This window comes from Adiantum capillus-veneris, chromosome 7 (assembly GCF_014529385.1).
Source record: "Adiantum capillus-veneris isolate H3 chromosome 7, ASM1452938v2, whole genome shotgun sequence".
NCBI classification, from domain to species: Eukaryota; Viridiplantae; Streptophyta; class Polypodiopsida; order Polypodiales; family Pteridaceae; genus Adiantum; species Adiantum capillus-veneris.
This window is the reverse complement of record NC_140937.1, coordinates 123,191,999-123,215,731: the sequence shown is the minus strand read 5'-3', so window position 1 is coordinate 123,215,731 and position 23,733 is coordinate 123,191,999. Positions and strand designations below refer to the sequence as shown.

Here is a 23,733-nt window from a genome sequence, read left to right as displayed (position 1 = left end):
TCGATAGAGAATGCAAGAGTGGCCAACAATCTGTCGAAGGGAGATTCCGATGGATTTAATAGCCACAAGAAAGGGTCCCAGGGCAAACAGTTTTCAACCAAGGGCAATGTTGCAGCAAAGCCTTCTGAGCCTCCCACAAAGAAGCCCTCCACTGAAGAAGGTGATACGTCCAAGAAGCAGTCTAAGTCTTCTTCGGGACGAGGACAAGGACAAAAAAGGCATTTTTCTGGCAAAACTTTTGAAGAAAGGAAAGCTCTTAGGGAGGCCAAGAAATGCTATATTTGTGAACAGGAACGACATTTTGCAAATGAATGCCCACAGAAGAAGTCACAGGATAAGGATGACAAGTCAGACCATAAAGGGAAAAAGCCAAAGCCAAGTGCAGGACATGTTCACAATTTGGTTGGAGACCAACCAAACACAGATACCACGGAGCTGTGCAGAGCTTGGGGCAAAGTTAGAGACCAGACAGTGCTGGTTTTCTTTGATCCAGGAGCTCGTGCAAATTTCATATCACCAGAATTGGCATCAAAGTTGGGCATTCGTGCAGAGGAGATGGGTATGACAGGGGAAGCAGGTTTGGCATGCCCAGGTCATTCAGAGCCTGTTACTCCCATTTTGGGGAAGCTTCGTCTACACATTCAGAGCTATGGATGTGGAAGAATTTCCTATTATGCCACTTGAGGGCTGTGATGTGTTACTGGGTATCCCATGGTGTTACAGGTTGCATGCTATGGTGGATACTTAGAAAAAAAAGATTACCCTTGTACATAGAGGAAAGACTCATGTCCTTGATGTAAAGCTTAAAGGCAAGTCTGTTCCAATTGTTTCTGCTTCTGCTATTTCATCTGTAATAAAGAATCATCTTTCTACGTACTTGATCTTTGCAAAAGAAGTACCTGAAGTTGTATCTAATTTGTCTACCTTTGATAAAGACAGGTCAACTTTTTTGAGTGGTTTCAGTGATTGTTTTTCGGACTCTTTGCCAGGGGAGTTACCTCCTGAGAGACCTGAGGATCATACTATAGATCTTGTGCCAGGTTCTAGTCCACCGAACAGACCACCATACAGGGTTAGTGCAGCCCAGCAGAAAGAGATTATGAGTCAGGTCAACGAGCTTTTAGAGAAGGGGCTGATTCAGCCCAGTTCATCCCCTTTTTGTTCGCCTGTACTCTTAGTGCATAAGAAGGATGGTTCATGGCGCACGTGCATTGACTATCACGCCTTGAATAAGAATACCATCAAGAACAGGTTCCCCATACCGAAGATAGATGACATTCTTGATCGGCTTGAGGGAGCGTCATTGTTTACAAGAATAGACCTAAAGAGTGGTTACCATCAGATACGCATTAGGCCAGAAGATGTCCATAAGACTGCGTTCAGGACAACATTTGGTCTTTATGAGTTTCCTGTCATGCCATTTCGTCTCACAAATGCTCCTGCCACGTTTAATAGAATGATGGACAGAATTTTTAGACCACATAGAAACTTCGTGGGTACCTTCTTTGATGACATGATTGTCTACTCGAAGTCTGAAGAGGAGCATAGGGATCACTTGACTGCAGTTTTCAATAAGTTACGTAACAACAGGCTACTCATTAATGCGAAGAAGAGTGAATTCTTTTTGCAAGAGATTCACTTCCTTGGGCACATTGTTTCAAAGGATGGGGTACGCATGGATCCCGCTAAAGTGGAAGCAATTAGGTCATGGCCAGACTTGAAGTCCGTACATGACATTCGAAGCTTTCTAGGCTTATGTTCCTACTACAGGAGTTTCATCCGAAATTTTGCTGAGATTGCTTCTCCACTCCATGCACTGCAAGGAAAAGGAGTTACTTTCAAGTGGACAGCTAAAGAAATTTTAGCGTTCAAACACTTGAAAGAGAAGCTGACTTCAGACCCGGTAATCATTTTGCCAGATCTTTCGAAACCTTTTGTGGTTCAGTGTGATGCGTGTGGCCATAGTCTTGGTGCAGTTCTAATGCAGAATGGCCGAGTAGTCGCATATGAGAGCAGAATTCTTTTGAAGACTGAAAGGAACTTGCAAGTCTATGAGAAAGAATTCCTGGCAGTAATTCATGCTCTCACTAGTTGGAAACACTATCTGCTAGGGGCTGATTTTGTTGTCCGATCGGATCATCAAACCTTGAGATATTTTCTCACACAGATGAAGTTGTCTGAGAAGCACATGCGATGGGCAAACATCTTGTCAATGTTCCATTTTCAGATTGTGCATGTGCAAGGGAAAAAGAACGTGGTGGCTGATGCATTGGCACGAAAGCCCCAAATTTCAGCATTGTCAATTCCGTACCATTGTGAACTAGACGAAATGAAGACACAATATGGTGAAGATTCAAATTTGCAAGGATTTATGACCAGCTTGTTGATGGGCAACATCATGAGCACTATATGCTTAAGAATGACTTTCTCATGATGCATGCAAAGTTATGCGTTACTAAACAGTTACGACCAAAGGTTTTGATGGAAAGTCACGCTCCACCTTATGTTGGGCATCGTGGAATTGATGCAACTGTAAAAGGGGTTGAGGCATTCTTCTATTGGCCAGCTTTGCGTCAAGATGTTGACACATTTGTAAGATCATGCTTAGTATGCCAAAAAGTCAAATTTGACAAACAAAAGCAACCGGGATTGTTGCAGCCATTGCCAATCCCTGATAGGCCATGGGAAAGCATAGCAATGGACTTTATCTTTGATCTTCCAAGGACACAAACAAGCAATGATGAGATTTGGACTCTCATTTGTAGGTTCAGTAAGCAAGCCCATTTCATTCCTGTGAGGAAGAAGATAAAGCCAGAACACATGGTCAAGATATTCATGAGCAACATCTTTAAATATCATGGGATGCCTCAGTCAATTGTCAGTGACAGGGATCCACGTATGACGAGTCTTTTCTGGAAGGCACTGTTTGAGAACATGGGCACTACGCTAAAGTTCTCTTCTTCGTTTCATCCGCAAACTGGTGGACAGTCAGAAGAGGCAAATTCTACTGTCCTGGACCTGCTCAAATGTTATGTGTTAGAGGCAACTTCGGAACACCATCTTCCATTGGTTGAATATGCTTACAATAACACTCTGCATACGTCAACAGGTAAGGCACCATTTGAGATAGTGGAAGGAGGAAAGAAAGTCACGCACATTTTGCAGACTAAGGACAAGATTTTTGAGGCAGACGAGTATGTGCAAGATATGGATGAAACATACAGGAAGATAAAGATTGCTCTTGAGAAGACTCGGACTAAGCAAAAGAAAGTTGTTGATCGTCACCGCCGTGAACTTGTATTTTCACTTGGTGATTGGGTGCTTTTGCGCTTTGAAAAAGCCAGGTTAAGGAAAAGGAAAGGCAAGGAACGTTTGGTTCCTAAGCTTAGTATGCGATATTATGGTCCTTTTCAGATTTCAGAAAATATCAGCGATGTAGCTTACAAGTTGAAGCTACCAGAAGGCTGGAAAATACATAATGCTTTTCATGTCAGCCTTCTAAGACCCTTTGTTGGTAATGTGCCAGAGAATATGCTTGATGAGGAACAACCCGAAGTGGAAGAATTGGATGAAATCCTTGTTTCTGAACAGATATTGGCACATAAAGAAAGAAAGGTTAGAGGAAAGGTTGCAAGACGCTATTTGGTGAAGTTCAAGGACTATCCATCGTTGGATGCCAAATGGATGGAAGAATCTGAATTGGTTGATTCACCTCAGCTATTGCAATTGTATCTTGAAGCCTTTCAGATGGAACCCACAGTGACTTAATGTAGCCTTTTCTGGAGCAAGGCAAGAGCATGGTTCATGATGCTCAAGAGAGTAGTTATGCAATTGTATCTACTCTTTCCATACAGAATTTAGCTAGAGAAGTTTGTGCTTGAGAGTACACTAGAAGACTTCTATGCTTGATATATGTGTCGTAGCCAGGTTGGTGGGATTGTTTAATCGTCCAACGCTACATTTCCGGAAGCATGTTTATCTTGGATTCCCATCATAGAATATGTGTGATATCAAGAGATACCGCATGTAGTATTGGCATGCAAGCGAGGTCGCTTGCAATATTTCAAGGGTGGGGTGTGTCACCAGGAGGTGTATTTTTCCTGTTGCCTTCAATAAATAAGTACTAGATATTTTTATTTATTTTTATTTTTACTTGTTTCCCCGAGACCCTTGAAAAGGTGCAAGTGGACATTGCATGGCCAGTGTGAAACGGCTGCGGCCAAATAGGTTTCTCACATCGGGAGTCTGGGTCGGTCAGTCGGGGACTGGTCGGACCAGTTAGCACTGAATTCTGATGAGTATGGAAGCCTATGCCCGCCAAATGAAATCTGAGCCACTCGGAAAGTCACTTACAACTTTATAAGTGAGTGGGAACTAGAGAATTAACTCAAAGGGGCAAACTGGACACTTGGCAAGAGGAGGTTAATCTACAGGACACCTCAGCAAGAGGAGGTGCCCAATTTGAGAGGGGCTGATTTTTTATCATAAGTGACCTACAGTGTGTGTGTGTGTGAGTAGTGGGTGCAGGTCTACAGCTTTAATCGAAAGCTTGCCTTCTCCTCTGTCTCATGTAGCGCGATGATTTGCTCTCGTGCATCTCTCTCTCCCCTTTGACACATATGGTAATGCCCCACTAGATGGGCTACTCAGATGAACATGTACAGTTCTGGGGGTTTATGCGCGTTTACCAAGGCAAGAGCCTTCTGAACAGGAACCGGATTAGCTAATTGCTAATCCCCCACACGTACGCACAGTTCCATCACGAAAGATTGCGAGTTTGGAGAGTTTTCTCGCGTGAAAACTCGTCCAATTCACAAGGGAACTGTCCCATTGTGTGCAGGAGCCCTTGGGACACGCGTAGGCGTGTTCGCTCCGCTAAAAACGATCCGAAACAGCGAATTACAGCCTGCTGTGTTTTTCTGCAGGTTTAGGGTTTTGCACCTAAACTGCAAGGGAACCCGAGGGGAGCCTCGTGAGAGCCTTGGGATGCATGTACACGCATTTGGGCACCCAGCAGTGAAAAACAGGAAATTACACCCCGCTGAATTTCTGTGACAGCTCACCAGAAAGCTTCGAGATAGCGAGGGAATCCGTCCTAGATAGGTGCTTTTGACCTACAGGGGTTTTTGCGCCATTACGCTGCCAAAATCAGGTCGAAAACCTACGTTTTCAGCCCTTGCCAGGTTTGGACAGCTTTGTGAAAGCTTGTGCGAAGTGGTCGGATCGTCTACCTTAATTTGAATAAAGAATACCGAAAGGGGCGCCAGTCTTTGGGGCCTACAGGGTGTCGGTCTCGTGTGCGCAGTGACATTCTAGTCGCTGGACACAACTGTGTTCTCTTCCCTTCTCAGTGCTCTGTGTAAAGTTAACAGGTAATTGAAATAGAACCGCCCTCTACGTTGTACAGGCCGGTTTTAACGTCCTTCTAGGAATCCCTTGGTACCACAAGAACAACGCCGTGGTTGATTATCGGGCTAAGAAAGCTACTTTGACAAATGAGAAGGGCAGGAAAATTGTGCTTGATGTAAAATTGAAGCGAATCCATCCCTTTTGTATCGGCTTCGGCCATTTCCAAATTAATGAAATCCAGTCTTTTCGTTTACTCAATCTACTTGAAAGAACTGAATGATGAACAACAAACCAATATGTCTGAATTGGATAAACAATGACAAGAATTTCTCCACACAGGCTGACAATTTCTCTGAAGGCCTACCAGGCGAGTTACTTCCCCCTCGCCTTGAGGACCATACGATTGATTTGATTCCTGGAAGTACACCACCGAAACGGCCATCCTATCGAGCATAGAATGAAGAAATAATGAATCAAGTCAAAGAACTTCTAGAAAAGGGTCTTATCCAACCTAGCACATCACAGTTCTGTTCTCCGGTATTACTAGTACTAAAGAAAGACGGATATTGGAGAATGTGCATTGACTATAGAGATATCAGTAAAATCACCCTCAAGAACCGATTCCCTATTCCAAGGATCGACCATATTCTCGACAGACTATAGGGATCCTCTTGTTTTAGCAGAATTGATCTAAAGAGTGGATATCATCAGATCCGAATTACTCCGGGGGATGTCTACAAAACAGCTTTTCAAACAACTTTTGGTTTATATGAGTATTTGGTGATGCCTTTTGTGGGCACTTTCTTTGACGACATTATAGTTTTCTCCAAGAATGAAGCAGAACGCACAAGCATCACAATAAACTTTCAATGGCTTCTGTAAGTTTGGCAAAGCCAACATTGGTCTGGTAGTCAATTTTTCTTTGAGCGTTTGAAAAGCAGTCACCTTTATCAGTCCCCACATGAAAGGGACTCCTTTTGAGTTAGTAAATGCAAAGGTCAAGCTATCTCTGCAAAACCGCCGATAATGAGAGCACAAGCCCAAATTGCTTCGAACTTCGTGAACATTCTTTAGATTAGGCCAATCGTAGATAGTCTCAATTTTGGCCGGGTCTATTTGCACTCCTTCTGTTGAGACGATGTGCCCCAAGAAATGTATCTCCGGCAAGAAAAACGCACTCTTTTTGGCATCGATAGCCAATCTATGCTTCCGCAATGCCTAAAGACCTGTAGTAGATGATGTCTCGTAGTCTGGAAGCAATTTTGATGCAAGAAGGCCATGTCATTGCTTACAAGAGTAGGATGTTTTCACGGCCAGAGTTGGTAGCACAGATATATGAGAAAGAGCTATTGGCAATGATCCATGCTCTTACATAGTGGCGACACTATTTACTTGGAGCTGATTTCACACTCTTTACTGATCACCAGAGTTTACGCTACTTCCTATTACAAACAGCTTTCGGAAAAGGAGATGCGATGGGCTAGGATCCTGTGTCACAAGACGGGCACCACGTGCCAATAGAAAAGAACAGACTTAACAAACTTTTAGCACTTCAATAACAACTGAACTGAGAGAGAGAGAGAGAGAGAGACGACATGCGACACGCAGTGGCGGAATTCCACCCCAGAGAGTATTGGCCCCAAACCTTGGCACCCCTTTCGGTATTTCTTTATATTGTATCAACACAATACAAGCCGATACTCCAGACTCTGCACCTTCTCCAAGAAGCATGCCAGAGAATGATCCCATGGCCTCATATTGCCCTAGGCCCCAAAAGCAGTTTACAGTGAAAAGCCTTCAACCTCAAAAGCATCTCGTCCAAAAGCAATGCCAAAAAGCTGTCATTGTAAATCACGGAATTCTGTACAGCAGTCTGCGAAAAACGTGGAAATCCGTACAGTCTTCCACGTCATCATGTCAACGCAATTTCCAGTTTATTTAGAATACACGACGTCCCGTATTGAAACGTACAATACGTTTTCTATTCTAACATTTTTTTGCTCAAACCGTATGTCTTTTTCTAATTGATCAATTGTGTTTTAGAGCTTCATGGTGCTTGTTTATGTATGCTATGGCTAAATATTGAAGAGTCATTGAGGAGGTCCATGAACCGCTTCATTTGTTCTTATTAAAGTATCATATCTAAAAAAGCTGACGTATTTTATTTTTTATTCTAAAAAATACGTCAAATACGCGTATTGTACACCACGTATTAAACGTCCAGTCCCGTACCGTAGTTGCTATGACGTCAGCAATTTGTGTGTGTGTCCGCCACGTCACCAGTTTGTGACATACCCCCCTCTTGAAAGAATTGTAATCGTCCTCGATTATGCCTGCAAAACAGACAAAGGCCATCAACACATCACAGGACATCACTTGACATCGTAGGACATCACTTGACATCACAGGACATCACATGACAAATCACAGACAAATTCATTCCAAATCTCAGACCATGACCATTGGCAACGTAGTAATCACATTAGAATCCATTCCGGACCTCACGGATGCCCGATTAACTAATCCTTATTGCAATCATGTCTATAGAGATTTATGAGACAGAAATGCTGTAATCATTTCGTCTTTCAGTTCCTGCACTCAAACAAGTCAAGTGCAAATCAATCACTTTCATTTTCGATAATTCCTGTCATAAAGTAATACAGCAGAATACTGGTCAGCCCATTAGTATCCCTGAAACCCAAAGGGGACATCAGTGACTATTCAAAATCGTAGCGATCCGTTGACAAAGGAGCGGAGTGACTTCCTCTTGTTGGCAAACCCACTGCACTAGATTCACCCTCGCTGAATTCGCAGTTCTATCGGAGTAGACTATGCTAAACCGAATGCTTCAAGGTAAAGTTCCAAAATCTGAGGAGTATCTGCTAGGTCCTCCTCCTCCATCCACTTCGCATCCAATGCAGGATAGTTCTTGAATTTAACCAAGAATCGCCTAATCACTTTACCTTTTATCTTTCTCTCCTTGTGTGCCAAAATCTATTCTGGAACGAGTATCTCCTTGCTTTCCTCCACTTCGGGTTGCTCATCAGGATCCCCATCAACTGGCACATCGCCTTTAAAAGGTTTCAATAGACTCACATGAAAAGCATTGTGAATCTTCCAAGTATCAAACGGCTTGAACCTAAAGGAGGCGTCATTTATCTTTTCTTTTATTTATAAAGGGCCATAATACCTCATGCTAAGCTTTGGAAAAAGCAACTCCTTTCCTTTTCGTTTTCTTAGGCGTGCCTTCTCAAAACGTAAGAGCACCCAATCGCCTTCCTTTAATTTCAAATCTCGTCGATATCTATCTGTTGCCTTCTTATGTTGTTCTTGAGATTTCGCTAAAGCCTCCCGGACCTTGGCATAAGCACTATCCAAGTCCCTCGTGTGATGGTCAGCTTCAAAAAATTTATCTTTAGTGCTTAGAAAGGGTGGAACCTTCAGAGCACCTTCAATGATCTCAAAGCGCCTTCCCCGTCGAAGAGTGGATCGTGTTATTGTACCCAAATTCCACCAAGGGCAAAAAAAATTCCCATTGAGTCTTCTGATCAGAAATGTAAGACTTCGATAAATCCAGTACAACTGAATTTGCGATTGCCCATCTGTCTGTGGGTGGAATGATGACGAGAACTGCAACCGTGTGCCAATGTTCTTCCAAATAGCCCTCCAAAACAAACTCGTGAATTGAGGATCTATGTCAGAGACTATTGTCTTAGGCATGCCATGTAATCTGAAAATTTGTGCAATGAACAATCTCTCTAAATGATCCGGCTTGACTATTTTCTTCACTGGAAGGAAGTGAGCTTGCTTGCTAAATCTGTCGATGACAATCCAAATGCCATTATGCCCACTCTGTGTCTTCGGGAGATCAAAAATGAAATCCATTGCAGTACTTTCCCACGGGCGAGTGGGAATGGGTAAAGGCTGTAACAATCCCAGTGCCTTATGCCTGTCAAACTTGACCTTCTGGCATACTAAACAACTGCGAACAAACTCGTCCATATCTTTCTTGAGTCTCGGCCAAAAGAAGTAACGCTCCACACATTTCAAGGTGATGTCGATGCCGCGGTGACCCGTAAAAGGTGGACAATGGCACTCAATTAAAACCTTTTCCCTCAACGGTTGTGTGACGCACAACATCGTTTTCTTCATCAAGTAGCCATCCCGTATAGAATATCCCGCTACTACCTCCCCATTCTATATTCGAGTGAATACATCGGAAAAATCCGGATCTGTGGCATACTGATCAACCATGTACTCGAAGCTTCTATGATGAATCGCGGAAATAGCCAAGACTAGGGGCTTTCGAGACAAAGCATCTGCCACCAAGTTTTTATGTCCCTAAACATGGACAATCTGGAAGTGAAACTGTGACAAGATGTTAGCCCACTGCATTTGCTTTTCCGAAAGCTGCTTCTGTGACAAGTAGTGTAAACTCTAATGATCAGTGAAGACCGTGAAATCAGCTCCGAGTAGGTAATGTCGTCACTGGGTTAGAGCATGGATCACTGGCAAAAGCTCTTTCTCATAAATCTGTGTTGTCAATTCTAGCCTTGAAAACAATCGGCTTTCATAGGCAATCACATGGCCTTCGTGTATTAAGACCTCTCCCAGACTACGACCACAAGCATCACAACATACTTCAAATGACTTTTGCAAATCCGGCAAAGTGAACACTGGTCCAGTAGTCAGTTTTTTTTCCCTTAGTGTCTTAAAGGCAGTCACCTCTATCGGTCCCCACGAGAAAGGGACTCCTTTCTATGTCAATATGTGCAAAGGGGAAGCTACTCTACAAACTTTCGAATGAACCACCGTAGTAAGAACACAAGCCCAAGAAGCTTCTAACTTCATGAACATTCTTCAAATCTGGCCAATCACGTATAGTGTCAATCTTGGCCGGGTCCATATGTATTCCTACTGCTAAGACCATGTGTCCCAAAAAGTGTATCTCCGCCAAGAAAAATTCACTCTTTTTGGCATTGACAACTAACTTGTGATACAGCAATGCCTGAAAGACCTATAGCAGATGGTGTCTATGTTTTGCTTCATCCTTGGAGAAGACTATAATGTCATCAAAGAAAGTGCCAACAAATGATCTATACTCTCGGAAAATCCTATCCATCATTCGGTTGAAAGTCGTTGGAGCATTGGTAAGGCCAAAAGGCATCACCAAAAATACATATAAACCGAAGCTTGTCCGAAAGGCTGTCTTGTAGACATCTCGCGGAGCCATTCTGATTTGATGATATCCGCTTTTCAAATCAATCCGGCTAAAACAACAGGATCCCTGAAGTCGGTCAAGAATATCATTGATCCTTGGAATCGGCAATCTGTTTTTGATAGTGATTTTATTGAGAGCTTTGTAATCAATGCACATTCTTCAAGGTCCGTCTTTCTTTAAAACCAACAACACCGGAGAGCGGTAGGGTGAAGTACTCAGCTGGATAAGACCCTTTTCAAGAAGGTCTTTCACTTGGTTCATGATCTCTTCATTCTTGGCTCGGCTAACACGATAAGGTGGCCTGTTCGGTGGTGTGCTTCCAAGAATCAGATCAATGGTGTGATCCTCAGGACGAGATGGGGATAACTCGCCTGGTAGGCCCTCAAAGAAGCAATCAGCATGTGTGTGGAGAAAATCTTGGCGTTCTTTATCAAGTTCAAACCTGTTCCCTCTCTGTTCATCATTTAACTCTTTCAAGTAGATCGAGTATACAAAGAGACTGGATTTCATTAATTTGGAAATGGCCGAAGCCGATACAATAGGAAGGGACTCATCCTTCAGTTTTACATCAAGTACAATTTTTCGACCCTTTTCATTCGTCAAGGTTGCTGTCACCAGCGTGTGACTACTATCTATCCTTTTTGTTGATTTCTTTCTTATTATCTATTTACTTTCACTTTTTGGAAACACCCCTCGGGAAATCTAACTGCCCTGCATTGCATAGCTAGTGTGGAACTGTCCAGAGGGAGTCCAGGCCTGAGGGCAAAAGAGCACTAAGGTTGGACAAGGACTATGGTTAGCCAAAGTGGGGTCATTGACTAGCCAAAGTGGAATCCTTTGCTACAGAGGCTACATTTCAGTTCTGGATGTGGCCACAGTGTACAAAGAGGGTCGGATGACCTAGACAGATACAATGGCAGCATCTCCTAAAATTTAGGGAACTGCTATTTTGGGACCTGAAAATGTGTTGACGTCATTACCTCCGGAATGACAAGGGGAACATTTTCTTACTCTGCCGTGAAGTCAACTGGGCAACCGGTTGGGATATTTTTAGACGGCAACCCCGAAACGGGAAAATGCTTATAAATGTGCCAAGTGGCACATTCTGGTGCACTTGCCTCATGCATCAAGAAGTGGCGCTGAATTTAGGAGGGGGAGAGCCTCATTTTCAGATTTGTCACAGGTTAAGAGCTATGGAGTGCTTGCTTTCCCTCTTATGCACAGTGCGGTGCCAGGAGTGATGCCCTGCACGCTACGCACTGCCCTCTCTCTCCCCTTTGGCAGTATGTTATGCCCCTCTAGTGGGCTCTTCATTTGACCAATGTATACAGTTGTGTGGGTTCATGCACGATTGCCGAGGCAAGAGCCTCTTGCACAGGTACTGGATTAGCTAGCGGCTAATCCCCCCCGCAGGTACAGGTGAATTCGGAGAAGGTTTCACGCCAGAAATCTCGTCCGATTCAAAGGGCAAGTAGCCCTACAGGTGCGGGAGCTCGAGGACTTGCTACGGATGCGACCGGCACGCGAAACGGAGCCCGAAACAGTAAATTACAGCCTGCTGTGTATTTTTGCAGGACTAGGGTTTTGGCCCTAAACGGACCCTAATACCCCCAGGAGGTTCGGGGACGCAAGGGGACCGCTGTACAGGTGATCTGGCGCAATTTCAGGGCTGAAAACAGAGAATTCAGCGTGCTGCAGATTCTCGCCAGGTTTTGCAAAGTGCCCGTATGCGTCGGGAAAGTCGGCCAATGCGTGGGAATACTGACCGTGAAGGGTTCTAGTACAGTTATGCTGCCGAAATCGGGCTAGAGCAGTGGAAATTCAGCCGAGTTGTGCGGGGCAGCTTGTAGGGAACCACAGCGTTTATTCCCTCTTTTGAACAATAAAGAAATACCGAAAGGGGCGCCTAAGTTAGGGGCCAATCTGGTGTCGGTCTTCTCATACAGGTACATTCTAGCATCTGTATCCCATTCCCCTCTCTTGTGTCACTATAGCGCAGGTATAATAGACGACTAATAATGGGTGAAAGCTAAATCAAGGTTTAAAGTAAAGTCTACCGCCCTTTTTGGATTGAACAGGCCGGTTTTAGTTGCTTTCTTTGCCCGATAGTCGACCACGACGTTGTTCTTATGGTGCCAAGGGACTCCTAGGAGGACGTCACAACCTTCCAAAGGTATGATGTAGAAGTCCTCGTGCCATAAATACCCCTGACAATGCAACCAAAGTTTGCCAATGACAGGTGTAATGGCTATGTCCCGTCCGGGTGCCGCTAGAACTGCCTCTGTTGGTGGTCTCATCCTGTCAGGTATAATCTCAAGCCGCGCCGCCAATCAAGTGAAATGAAGTTGGCCTTGGCTCCTCCATCGAAGAAAATCAAGGCTTCTTGATCTTTCACTTTGCCCCAAGCTCGGCAAAGTTATGTACTTTCATCAATCAGGCTTGGGTCAACACCCATGCAATCTAGTACCAGTCCTGCTTTCATCTTGCCTTTTCTACCACGTTTCTCTCTGCTGCTCTCGGACTGTCTGGCATGTCTTCAGTTTGTCCTTGTTGTGCCTTTTTGGGGCACTTTGCGGAGATGTGCCCTTGTTCCCTGCAGCCAAAACACTTCCCCTCTTTGATATAGTTAGCCCTCTCTCAAAGAGTTAGCCGGGGTCGTGTTCCTTATCCTTCTTTTCTTGGAAACTCTTTTTCTTTCTACTTTCATTATTGGAGGCATAGTTACCAGGGAAAAGCCCCCCTGTGGGCTGGGAACGCCGGAACGCTGGGGTTTTCATGGCCCGGAACGGCCCGGACAGGGATTTGGTACCGGAACGGATGGGAATGGCACATTTTCAGATTTATGAGCTTTATCTTGTGAGGCTCCCCCTTATTAAATGCCCTTCCCCCCACCCCTTACCTTCACAGTGCACACAAGCTTTCAAGGGTCAAAGCTCAAGCTCTACCCTCTCGAGTATCGAGTCTTGACTCTCAAGCTCTAGCCTCGTTAGTCTAGACTCTAGCCTCTAGAGTCGACAAGGCTCTCTCTCTCTCTCTCTCTCTCTCTCTCTCTCTCTCTCTCAGCATCCCTCCCCCCTCAAGCTCTCAAGTCTATACGACACACGTTGGCCATAGTAAGGTTGAATGGTCTTCAAATTAAGTTTTTTGTGAGTATTAGAGTCAAAGGACTCGGACACTACTATTATTCAATCACACAGAGCTTAAAATTGCATTATTTGGGTGTTTTTATGCCTCTCGTTCCACGCCGTTCTCGTTCCGCGTTCCAGGTAACTCTGGTTGGAGGTCTGTCGGGTACTGTGAGTCAAGATCTCATTAATGGGGTAAGTCAAATTTCCCAAATTTATCGAGAAACCCCGTTTCACATGACCCATTAATTCTTGGATAGAATTTGACTTTTGTTCCAAGCAGTAGTCTCGGATCTCTGTAGGGAGTCCGCAACAAAACCGCTCAATCTGTTCCTTAAAAGAGACCTTAAATGAAGAGGTTGGTAGAAAAGCGTCCCAAAACCTCTCGCAATAAGCATCCAAAGAATCTCCTTTGGTCATCCAAAGATGGTTCCAAGCGGTTCGTTTATCCCATTCGTACTCTCGGTCAGCCAAGAAGAAATAAAGAGCCTTTTAAATTTCAACCACTTGACGCTTCTTTCCTCATAAGAAGAGTTCAACCACTTGACGCTTCTTTCCTCATAAGAAGAGTGGACAACCATGTTCGAGCATTGCCTTTGAGAAAAGATGCAACCCTCCTAATCTTGGAGTTAAATTCTTTGGCTTTCTTGCTCTTGTCTTCGAGAAAGTCATATTGGTTGGCTCTGTAGAAGTGCTTCTTCTTTGCATAAAACATATGGTCATCGGAGTCCGAAGTATCAGAGGATGACTCCTCCATAGAGCTATCAGAAACCGGGCAGAATCTGAGTTTCTCCTGGTCTTTCCAAAGCTTTGCTTTTTGCTTCGCTTTTTGCCCTTTTTGTTCTCATCGCTCGAGTCAGAAGAGCTAGAAGAACTGTCAACAGAAGAGGAAGAAGAAGAACTGGGTAGTCCTTCAAAGCGTACACGCTTCATCTGCTTTCTTGCAGATGCAAAAGAAGATTGAAGGGTAGCCAGTCCCCTTCTTGCGCTTTTTCACTTGCTTTTTAGATTGATTTTGGGTGTTCAAAAGCTGACTGACATGAGTCTGAACCACCTCTTGAAGTTCTTGTTCTGTAAACATCCTCGGAGAAGGAGGTTTCTTGAGTGCCGGTTTGATTGGTGGTTCGGTGGCTTTTTGCCACTGAGTGTGCACTTCAGCAATGGATTGCTGAGACAAAAATTTTGCAAATGAGGATCTTTCGCAAATTTAATCATCTGCCTTGTGCACTCGTCAACCTGCTGTCGATGTTCCATATCTTGAAGTTCGTACTGAGTAGGCCGAGGTGGCCCGTACTCTTCCTCTGTTAATTCGTTTGAATCTTCTGCATGGTCTGTTCCCGCATCAGCACAGTCAGAAGAAGTTGATTGATTCTTTTCGGAATCCATAATTGTCGCGAAATAAGGCATCGGATTTCTCGGTAGAAGAGAAATCGGTTGTGCTCTAATACCATTAAAAACAGACTTGGACACCCCAAGTCAAGATTTTACCGCAACACAGCCTTCAAAACAATTCACAAGAGACGACACGGCCCGGCGTACTTCCGTGCCAAGAGATATTGGCCCCAAAGACTGGCGCCCCTTTCGGTATTTTTATATTAATCTGTGAGCAAAGTACAATGAGCCCGTGGGTGCTCACTCTCAGTCTCTACATCCAAATACTCTGCAGAGTGAGCCCCTAAGGCCACTTATAAACAATTTACAAGGGATGCTAAAAGCAAAGCTCCAAAAGCATCTTCAAAATAAAAAGCAATTGTCCCAAAAGCTGCCAAAAACAGTGTGCGCAATTTACGGAAGTTCTGTATCTGTCAACGCTTTTTGCGGAGATCCATACGCTGCCACGTCAGCATGTCAGCGCATAATGCGGGTCCGAACTGTCCGTACGCTGCCGCGTCAGCAGTCAACGCATACGGCGGGATTCCGTGCACCTGCCACGTTAACCTATCGGCGCATAACCCAAAAGGCTGCCACGTCAACACTTTGTGTGTGTATGTCCGTCACGTCACCAGTTTGTGACACACACACACACACACATATATATATACATATATATATATATATATGTATGTACATATATATATATATATATATGTATATACATATATATATATATATATATATATGTATATACATATATATATATATATATATATATATATATATATATATATATATATATATATATATATATGTATGTACATATATATATATATATGTATGTACATATATATATATATATATGTATGTACATATATATATATATATATATATATATATATATATATATATATACACACACACATACACACACACATGTATCTATCTACACACACACATATATGTATATATGTATATATGTATGTATGTATATATATATATATATATATGTACATATATATATGTATATACATATATGTATATATGTATGTGTGTGTGTATATGTATATATGTATATATATATATACACACACATATGTATAAACACATACACACACACACACATTTTAAAGTTCATCGATTTTGAAGTTTCTTTTCGCGTGTTGCATTGATTTCTCGCTTGGAGTGTCCAAGCTTGTAACAAACTCGGGGACTCTGCTCTGCCACCTGCCAATTGAATGCCAGAGACAGAGCCCAGCCCATGTATATAAAGGCCCTTGGCTCTCTAAATGCAGTACAAGAAAAGCACTAACCCTAAAAGCATCTGGCCTCCAAAAAGCTGCGAGTGCATAAAACGCAAAAATCCGTAGAGCTGCCACATCACCAGCTATCAACGCAAAAACACAAGCTACCGTACAAAGCCACGTCAGCCTGTCAGCGCAAATTACAGACTGCCCGTACAGTCATGCCACGTCATCAGCTGATCGCAAGTCTTTCTTTTGTGTGTGTGTGTCCTACTTTATTTTAATGTAGGCACTTGGGCCCATCGAACACGGTCCCATAAGTTGGTAAGGACTCTTTTATTATTTGTCTTGCAACTCAACTCAAGTCTTCAGTGGCTTGACACGTCAACGGTTTGTGACAAGAATTGTAAGGGTAAAGAAGGGGTCATTGATGCAAACTTAAGGGAAAGTTAGTCCCTATTGTATCGGCTTGCTTAATCTTTCTAAATCATATGGATGAATCAGATTCAAGTTTGCTAGAGCTAGAGTCAGGGCATCGAAGTTTTCTCCAAGATCATGTAGATCGGTTCTCATAGGGTTTGTCTTGTGAGTTGTTCTTGAAAGTACTTGATTATCCTGGAAGTACACCTCCAAACCGACCACCTTACAAAGTGTACTCCATATCAGACACTTCTTTGCTCATCCGACATCGACATTTTTCAAGGTTTCGTCCTATCAATTCAAGCTTCCACCATGATGGTAGTTGGTTTTCTGGTGTGGTGCCTGGTACCGGATCAAGCTTCTCCGAGTACTCTGTGGGTAAGTTTTCAATTGCCCAAAACGTATCTCCTTTTGAAAATCCACTGTTATGATTAGATTGAAAAGCTTATGGGCTGGTACCAACCAAGTGTTCTCAAGAATTAACGGCCTTCGTTTACTCTGTGTGTGTGTGTGTGTGTGTGTGTGTGTGTTGATTTTACTAAAAAATTTATTTTTTGGCGGAGAGCGGGGGGTTGACAACTCACTTGAGTTCATTTGGATGACTGGTTGTGTAGCAGCGGCAACTTGCTGCTTCGCCGTCTCTCTCTGCGAAACAGACGCCACGTGCCTCTACTCTCGAGGCTGAAGTATGGCACATTGGCACGGTACGTGAGGCTCCGGGGGGCCACGTTTTCTGTTTGTTTTTTGGCGGAGTAAATGTAAGCCATATGACGAACAAGAATAATTTGTATCTATCTAATCTAAAGTAACATAATATATGGCCGAAGTGGGAGAGCCCTTTATATTTGTCAAAATCTGAGAATGAAGGCTAAACTCCAAAATTGAGACAAGCTCCTATGCACACGATAAAGAGGGAGAGAGAAAGAGAGAGAGAGAGACTGCCGAAGGCAACCGGCCGTACTAGTACAATTATAAAAGGAGGGACTCCGAAACCCCCCCCTGCCCCCCGACAACATGTGGCGGAACCACGTTAAACCAATAGTGTCTCCGGCATCTCCGGGCACACAGTGAGGAACACCCACACACACATACACACAGGCAAGCAGGCGAAGCCCGCCAACTATACTAGTATCTAGCAATAATTCTTGTGATCCAAATATGATCTAATATTGAACAATGTGTCGTTGTTGGTTGTGTATTAATTTGTATGACGTTTTTTTGTTCATGAATTTGATTTCTTCTTAAGCAATAGAAGAATGAGGGAGCACCACATTGCATTCTTGCCTCCTTTTCTGTGAGTACACGTTGGCATGAGCATCCTTAGGGCCATTAGCACACAAAATTCCAGAGATGTTGTTCTGCACACGCGCGTGCACACACACACAAAATTCATTTTACTTACTAGAGACCATTAGATTCATTGAAAAGATTCATTGACTTGCCGTACCCTCTACCTATTTCCCTTATATCCCTTGATGATCCCTTGAAGTGCAAGTGAGTATTGCGTGTGGGAAAATTCATTCTCTTGTGCTCTCACTTTTAGGGGGAAATATATTTATTAAAAATTTATCAATTGACTGATGGCGGGCCGTCCAAAAAAGATGTCTCAAGCATTTGCAATAGAGTTAAAGATTGAATAATTTAAGAAAATTGGTAGAATGAAGCATTTGTCATGCTCCATAATGGCAAAAATGAAAAGAAATTCATGAGTCAAAGAGTTCATGTGGAATCTTTGTGACACACCCATATTGCCCGCCCCCTCTACACGATGCCTTCCCCCTCCCTCCCCCGTTTGTCGCATGCAGCATGCACTTTATGTTCCTTGCCCCAACCCTACTCTTCTTCTTCCTCGCCATAGGACAAGGCTGCATCCAGCCAACCCTTGAAGGAATACGAGCGGAAGTGCGACGCGAGAGAGAGTGCCAGAAGAAGAGCACGACGATATGGTGAACTCGCTCTACTGTAATGTGTAGAGCATAGTGAGTTCTTTATTAGGTTTTCACAAAAGAATATGTGTACATACTTGGCGGCCCGCCCACTTACCTGGGCGACCACATTGGGCTTTATACCCCAACAACCTCCCGCTTAAAGTCCAATGTGGTACTTTAAGTGTGAGAGAAGCTACTATACAAGCTAATATACAAGAGATGTAGAGAAGTGATGTACTACCCTACACCTAACTGCTTGCGAAAATGCGCAAAGCTCTCTGAGGGAAGTCCTTTTGTAAGTAGATCAGTAGGATTTTCTGTGGTGTGAACTTTGACAAGCTGAAGTTGCTTATCCTCGAGCATTTCCCTGATGAAATGATACTTCACATCCACATGCTTTGTCTTTGAGTGATAAACTGGATTGCGAGCCAATTGTATAGCACTTTGACTATCACAATATAACACAGGCATCTCTTCTTTGATTCCCAAATCTGTTACTAGTCGATTAAGCCAAATTGATTCTTTGCATGCCTCTGATGTTGCAACATATTCAGCCTCTGTAGTAGACTAAGTAACACAATCTTGTAATCTAGAACGCCATGATACTGCTCCACTAGCCAATGTAAAGACATACCCTGACGTAGACCTTCGGTTGTCTAAGTCACCTGCATAATCTGAGTCTGTAAAACCCTTTACATTTAGCTCCTGACTCCCATAGCATATACGCATACTCTTTGTAGCTTTCAGGTATCTCAATATTCCTTTCACTGCCTCCCAATGTTTCTTGCCTGGGTTTGACATGTATCGACTTACTACTCCCACTGCAAATGCAATGTCTGGGCGAGTAGCAATCATTGCATACATCAAACTACCCACTGCAGACGCATATGGAATCTTATCCATTTCAGCCTGTTCTTCCTCAGACACAGGACAATCTTGTTTGCTAAGTTTCACATATGGTGGCAATGGAACACTCAGTGCCTTTCCCTTCTCCATATTGAAACGTTGCAAAACCTTGTCAATATACTCTGTTTGAGATAACCAAATCAACTTCTTTGATCTGTCTCTCTCAATGCGCATACCAAGTATATGACTTGCCTCACCCATGTCTTTCATGTCAAACGATTTTGCCATCTTTGCATCAAAGCTGAAATTTCTTCCAAGTGCTTGCCAACAATCAACATGTCATCCACATACAAAATAAGGATCAGCCAACTACCATCCTTAGCTTTCTTTGTATATAGACAGTGATCGAACTCACTACGTTTGTAGCCTTGAGAAAGCATAAACTTGTGGAATTTATGGTACCATGCCCTCTTTAAGCCATAAAGACTCTTTAACAACTGGCATACCCAATCTTCCTTGCCTTTCTCAACAAACCCTTTTGGCTGCTGCATGTAAATTTCCACATCTAAATCACCATGCAAGAACGCTGTCTTGACATCCATTTGGTGCAACACCAAATCTAATATGGCAACCAATGCAAGAAAGCATCTCAATGTAGTCATCTTGACCACCGGAGAGAAGACTTCCTCAAAGTCAATGCCTTGTTCTTGCTTAAAGCCCTTGGCAACAAGCCTTGCTTTGTACTTTGGCTGACTATCATGAGCGGTGATCTTATACCTGTAAACCCATTTACAAGGTAGAGCCTTTTTGCCCTGTGGTAATTTAACTAGATTCCATGTCTTGTTTTTATGCAGAGCTGTCATCTCTGACTGCATGCCCAATTGCCAATTCCCAGAGTCCTTCATGTGCACTGCTTCCTTGTAACATGAAGGCTCATTGCAATCAGTCAACATGACATAGTTCATAGATGGAACAAACCTATCAGGAGGTCGCAAGATACGTCCAGATCTACGCACAATAGGTGGCTCAGGCTCAGCCACAACCTGTGGTTCCACTCTATCCTATCCTTGCTCCTCTTGAGCCCTGACATTTTGTCTTGCACGTGCAGGTCCATCTTCTTGGAAGACAACTCTTCTAATATCCTCAACCCTCTCTGGTTTAGAATGATATTTGGATTCATTAAAGTGAACATCATTGCTGTGGACAACCTTTCTGGATTCGGGATCCCAAAGTCTGTACCCCATCTCACCAGAATTACCATAGCCTAGAAAGATGCACTTTTTACTCTTTGGCTCAAGTTTGTTCCTAAATTCCTTTGGAACGTGAGTATATGCCTCACAGCCAAAGACTCTGAGATGCTTGTATGAGGGCATTTTGCCTGACCATACCATCTCTGGCACTGAATCCTTCTGCAAAACCTTGCTAGGAGATCTATTTACAAGATGAACAGCTGTTGATACAGCTTCAGCCCAAAACCCATTTGGCAGCTGTGCATTAGACAACATACTTCTGACCTTCTCTTGTATGGTCCTATTCATCCTCTCAGCAACACCATTTTGAGGAGGATTGTAAGGAGCAGTAAGTTCACGTTTTATACCTTTTGACTCACAAAAGTCCTGAAAGGCCTTTGAAACATACTCTCCACCATTGTGAGTGCGTAAGCATTTAAGCTTCTTGCCACTCTGATTCTCCACAAGTGTCACAAACGTTTTGAAAACACTAAACGCTTCATCCTTGTGCTTGAGAAAGTAAACCCATACTTTCCTCGAGTAATCATCTATAAATGTCATAAAGTAAGAAGCTCCCCCTAGAGATAGGTTAGGCATAGGTCCACACAAATCACTATGAACAAGTGCCAACTGTGTATCTCTTCTACTGCTTCTATGCTTATGTGGCTGTTGTCTATGCTTACCATACAGACAATGTTCACAGAATTCAAAATCATTAAATGAAAAGCTAGGCAAATAACCAGAACGAGACAAGATTTCCATTCCCTTCTTGGACATATGTCCTAACCGGCTATGCCACAAAGAAACGTTCGGCTGCTCGGTTACATTGATTACATTTTTAGAGACATTTGATACATAAATCATGTAAAGTCCTCCAGACTTTACTCCATGTGCTACTATCATAGAACCCTTGGATATCTTCCACATGTTCTGTCCAAAAGTGGTGACGTAGCCAGCATCATCAAGTAAACCTGTGCTGATCAAGCTCTTTGTAATTGCGGGAACATGTCTCACATTCTTCAGCGTGAAAGAAGAGCCATTCTGAAACTTCAATTGAACATCTCCAACACCTAAGATCTCACATGTCTGCCCATTGCCTAGCCGAACATGATCTTTAGTGGTCACATAAGAGGTAAACCACTCCTTGTTTGGAGACACATGAAGTGATGCCCCTGAGTCTATAATCCAGTCACTCAGTGAATTTCCATCAGATGCTGTAAGAAGAGCTGAGTCCATTGTATTCTTCAAGAAGTAGATGTCTCCTGACACTAGACTGTCATCCTCTGCAACAGTGTTTGTCACATTTATTTCTTGAATCTTCACTCAGGACTTGTTCTTCTCACCATGGTCTTCAGCTTTCTCTTTGCCTTTTTCTGTTTTCCATTCTCTGCAGTCTCTTTTCATGTGACCCTTCTTGCCACAATGGTAGCATTCTATGTCACTCTTGCCTTTAGCACTGCGGGACTTGCTACGAGACTGATTCCTCTTTCCACCTTTGTACTTTCCTTTGGTCCTTCCCCTGACAACTAAGGCTGTTCCTTTACCTTTGTCCATTGTCTTTCTATTGGTTTCTTCAGTAAGCAGACTTCCTTCTACACCTTCTATTTTCAAACCATCTGGAGGTGCAGAATTACTCAAAGCTATGCGAAAAGTGTCCCAACTTTTCGGCAATGTGATCAACAGGAACATAGCTCTAACAGGTTCATCAAACTTGACACCTTGAGCTGACAACTGACTGTAGATTGTGTTGAATTCATTCAGATGATTGGACATAGGTGTCCCTTCTTTCATCTTCAAGTCAACAAGCTTCTTAAGCCAGTATACCTGTGAAGCTGCACTCTGCTTCTCATAAAGATCACTCAGCTTTAACCATGCTTGATAAGCCGACATCTCGTCTGCTACATTGAAGTAAACGCTTTCTGCCAAAGTTAGCATAATGGTAGAAAGTGCCAATTCATCCATTTCGCTCCATTCATCTTCGTCCATATCTTCTGGTTTTATCCCCTTGAGCTTTATAGGTTTTATCTGCTTCTTTTGTACCAACACGTGCCAAATCTGCTTCTTCCACAATGGGAAATTGGTTCCATCCAGCTTCTTGATATTGTAAAGAGCAGTGTCCTGTGATCCAGCCATAGCTACGCTTCACAGTGGTTTACTTTCCTGGGAAAAATTCGGCAGAGTTTCCCCTGTAAACTGACCTCTGAACCAATATCAACCTGTCAAATGAACCAAGAAAGATTCAGATTCTGCATAAATTTCGGCAGAGTCTCCTTTGTAAAATGGCTCTGGTGTACTCAAAAAACAGACCAAAAAACAGCTCAAAAAACACTGTCTCTCTGACACTGTAAGCTGCGGGTAAACCTGTCCTGCACCTGTACTGTCTCTCACTGTCCTGTCACTGTCCTGTAAGCATAGACTGTGACAATGCCTCAACGGCAGTAAAGCAAAGATGCAATCCCAACTGTCTAACTCACAGTCAATACATCCTAGCTGCCTATCTAAGGGTGCTCGAGGGATCGCTCCAAGACCTGTATCACCGAAAGGATCTCAACATTCGAGAATCCCCCAGCTCAATAAAACCTCACTCGACCCTCAACAAAGGATGCAGTAAATCTGACAGTACATAGACTTCCCACAAAGTCATACATCCACAAATTTTCCACTATATGCTGTAAACGCTGCGGCGGTTGTTTGCTGCGTGACTCACAGCCAGCAAACCCTCAACAAACATACATCATCTCTGACAATACATCCCATGTGGAAGTACCTGCAATGTCAGGATGAAATCTGGAATATCAAGCAGGAAACACAAGCTACCTGATGAACTAGTGGATGTCGCCTACAGTCTGTGTGTAGATGCGCCCGTGTCGTATGTGACACGCCTCCAAGAACTGTGAGCCATCCTTCGATGTGTAGACAGCCACAAATCAACACTCTGGGAGTGTCGATATCCTCAGCACCTGCAGTCGTAAGCCGAAAACCCCAAATTTGCAGAGT

At 43.3% G+C, this 23,733-nt stretch overlaps 1 protein-coding gene across 4 annotated transcripts in view; it reads right to left on the bottom strand.

Moving 5' to 3' along the window:
• The window catches only part of LOC147454550 (acyl-coenzyme A oxidase 3, peroxisomal-like), an 85,457-nt gene extending 67,959 nt beyond the window's left edge, over positions 1-17,498 (bottom strand). For 3 of the 4 annotated variants that reach the window (XM_086516463.1, XM_086516464.1, XM_086516466.1), the window contains exon 1: positions 17,318-17,460. In XM_086516463.1, the coding sequence (XP_086372589.1) occupies positions 17,318-17,327 (10 nt within the window). In that variant the 5' untranslated portion in view covers positions 17,328-17,460. Of the gene's footprint in view, positions 1-17,317 lie in introns of all 4 variants that reach the window. The other variant, XM_086516465.1, reaches the window with a different exon arrangement.
• Between the last annotated feature and the right edge of the window lie 6,235 nt (positions 17,499-23,733).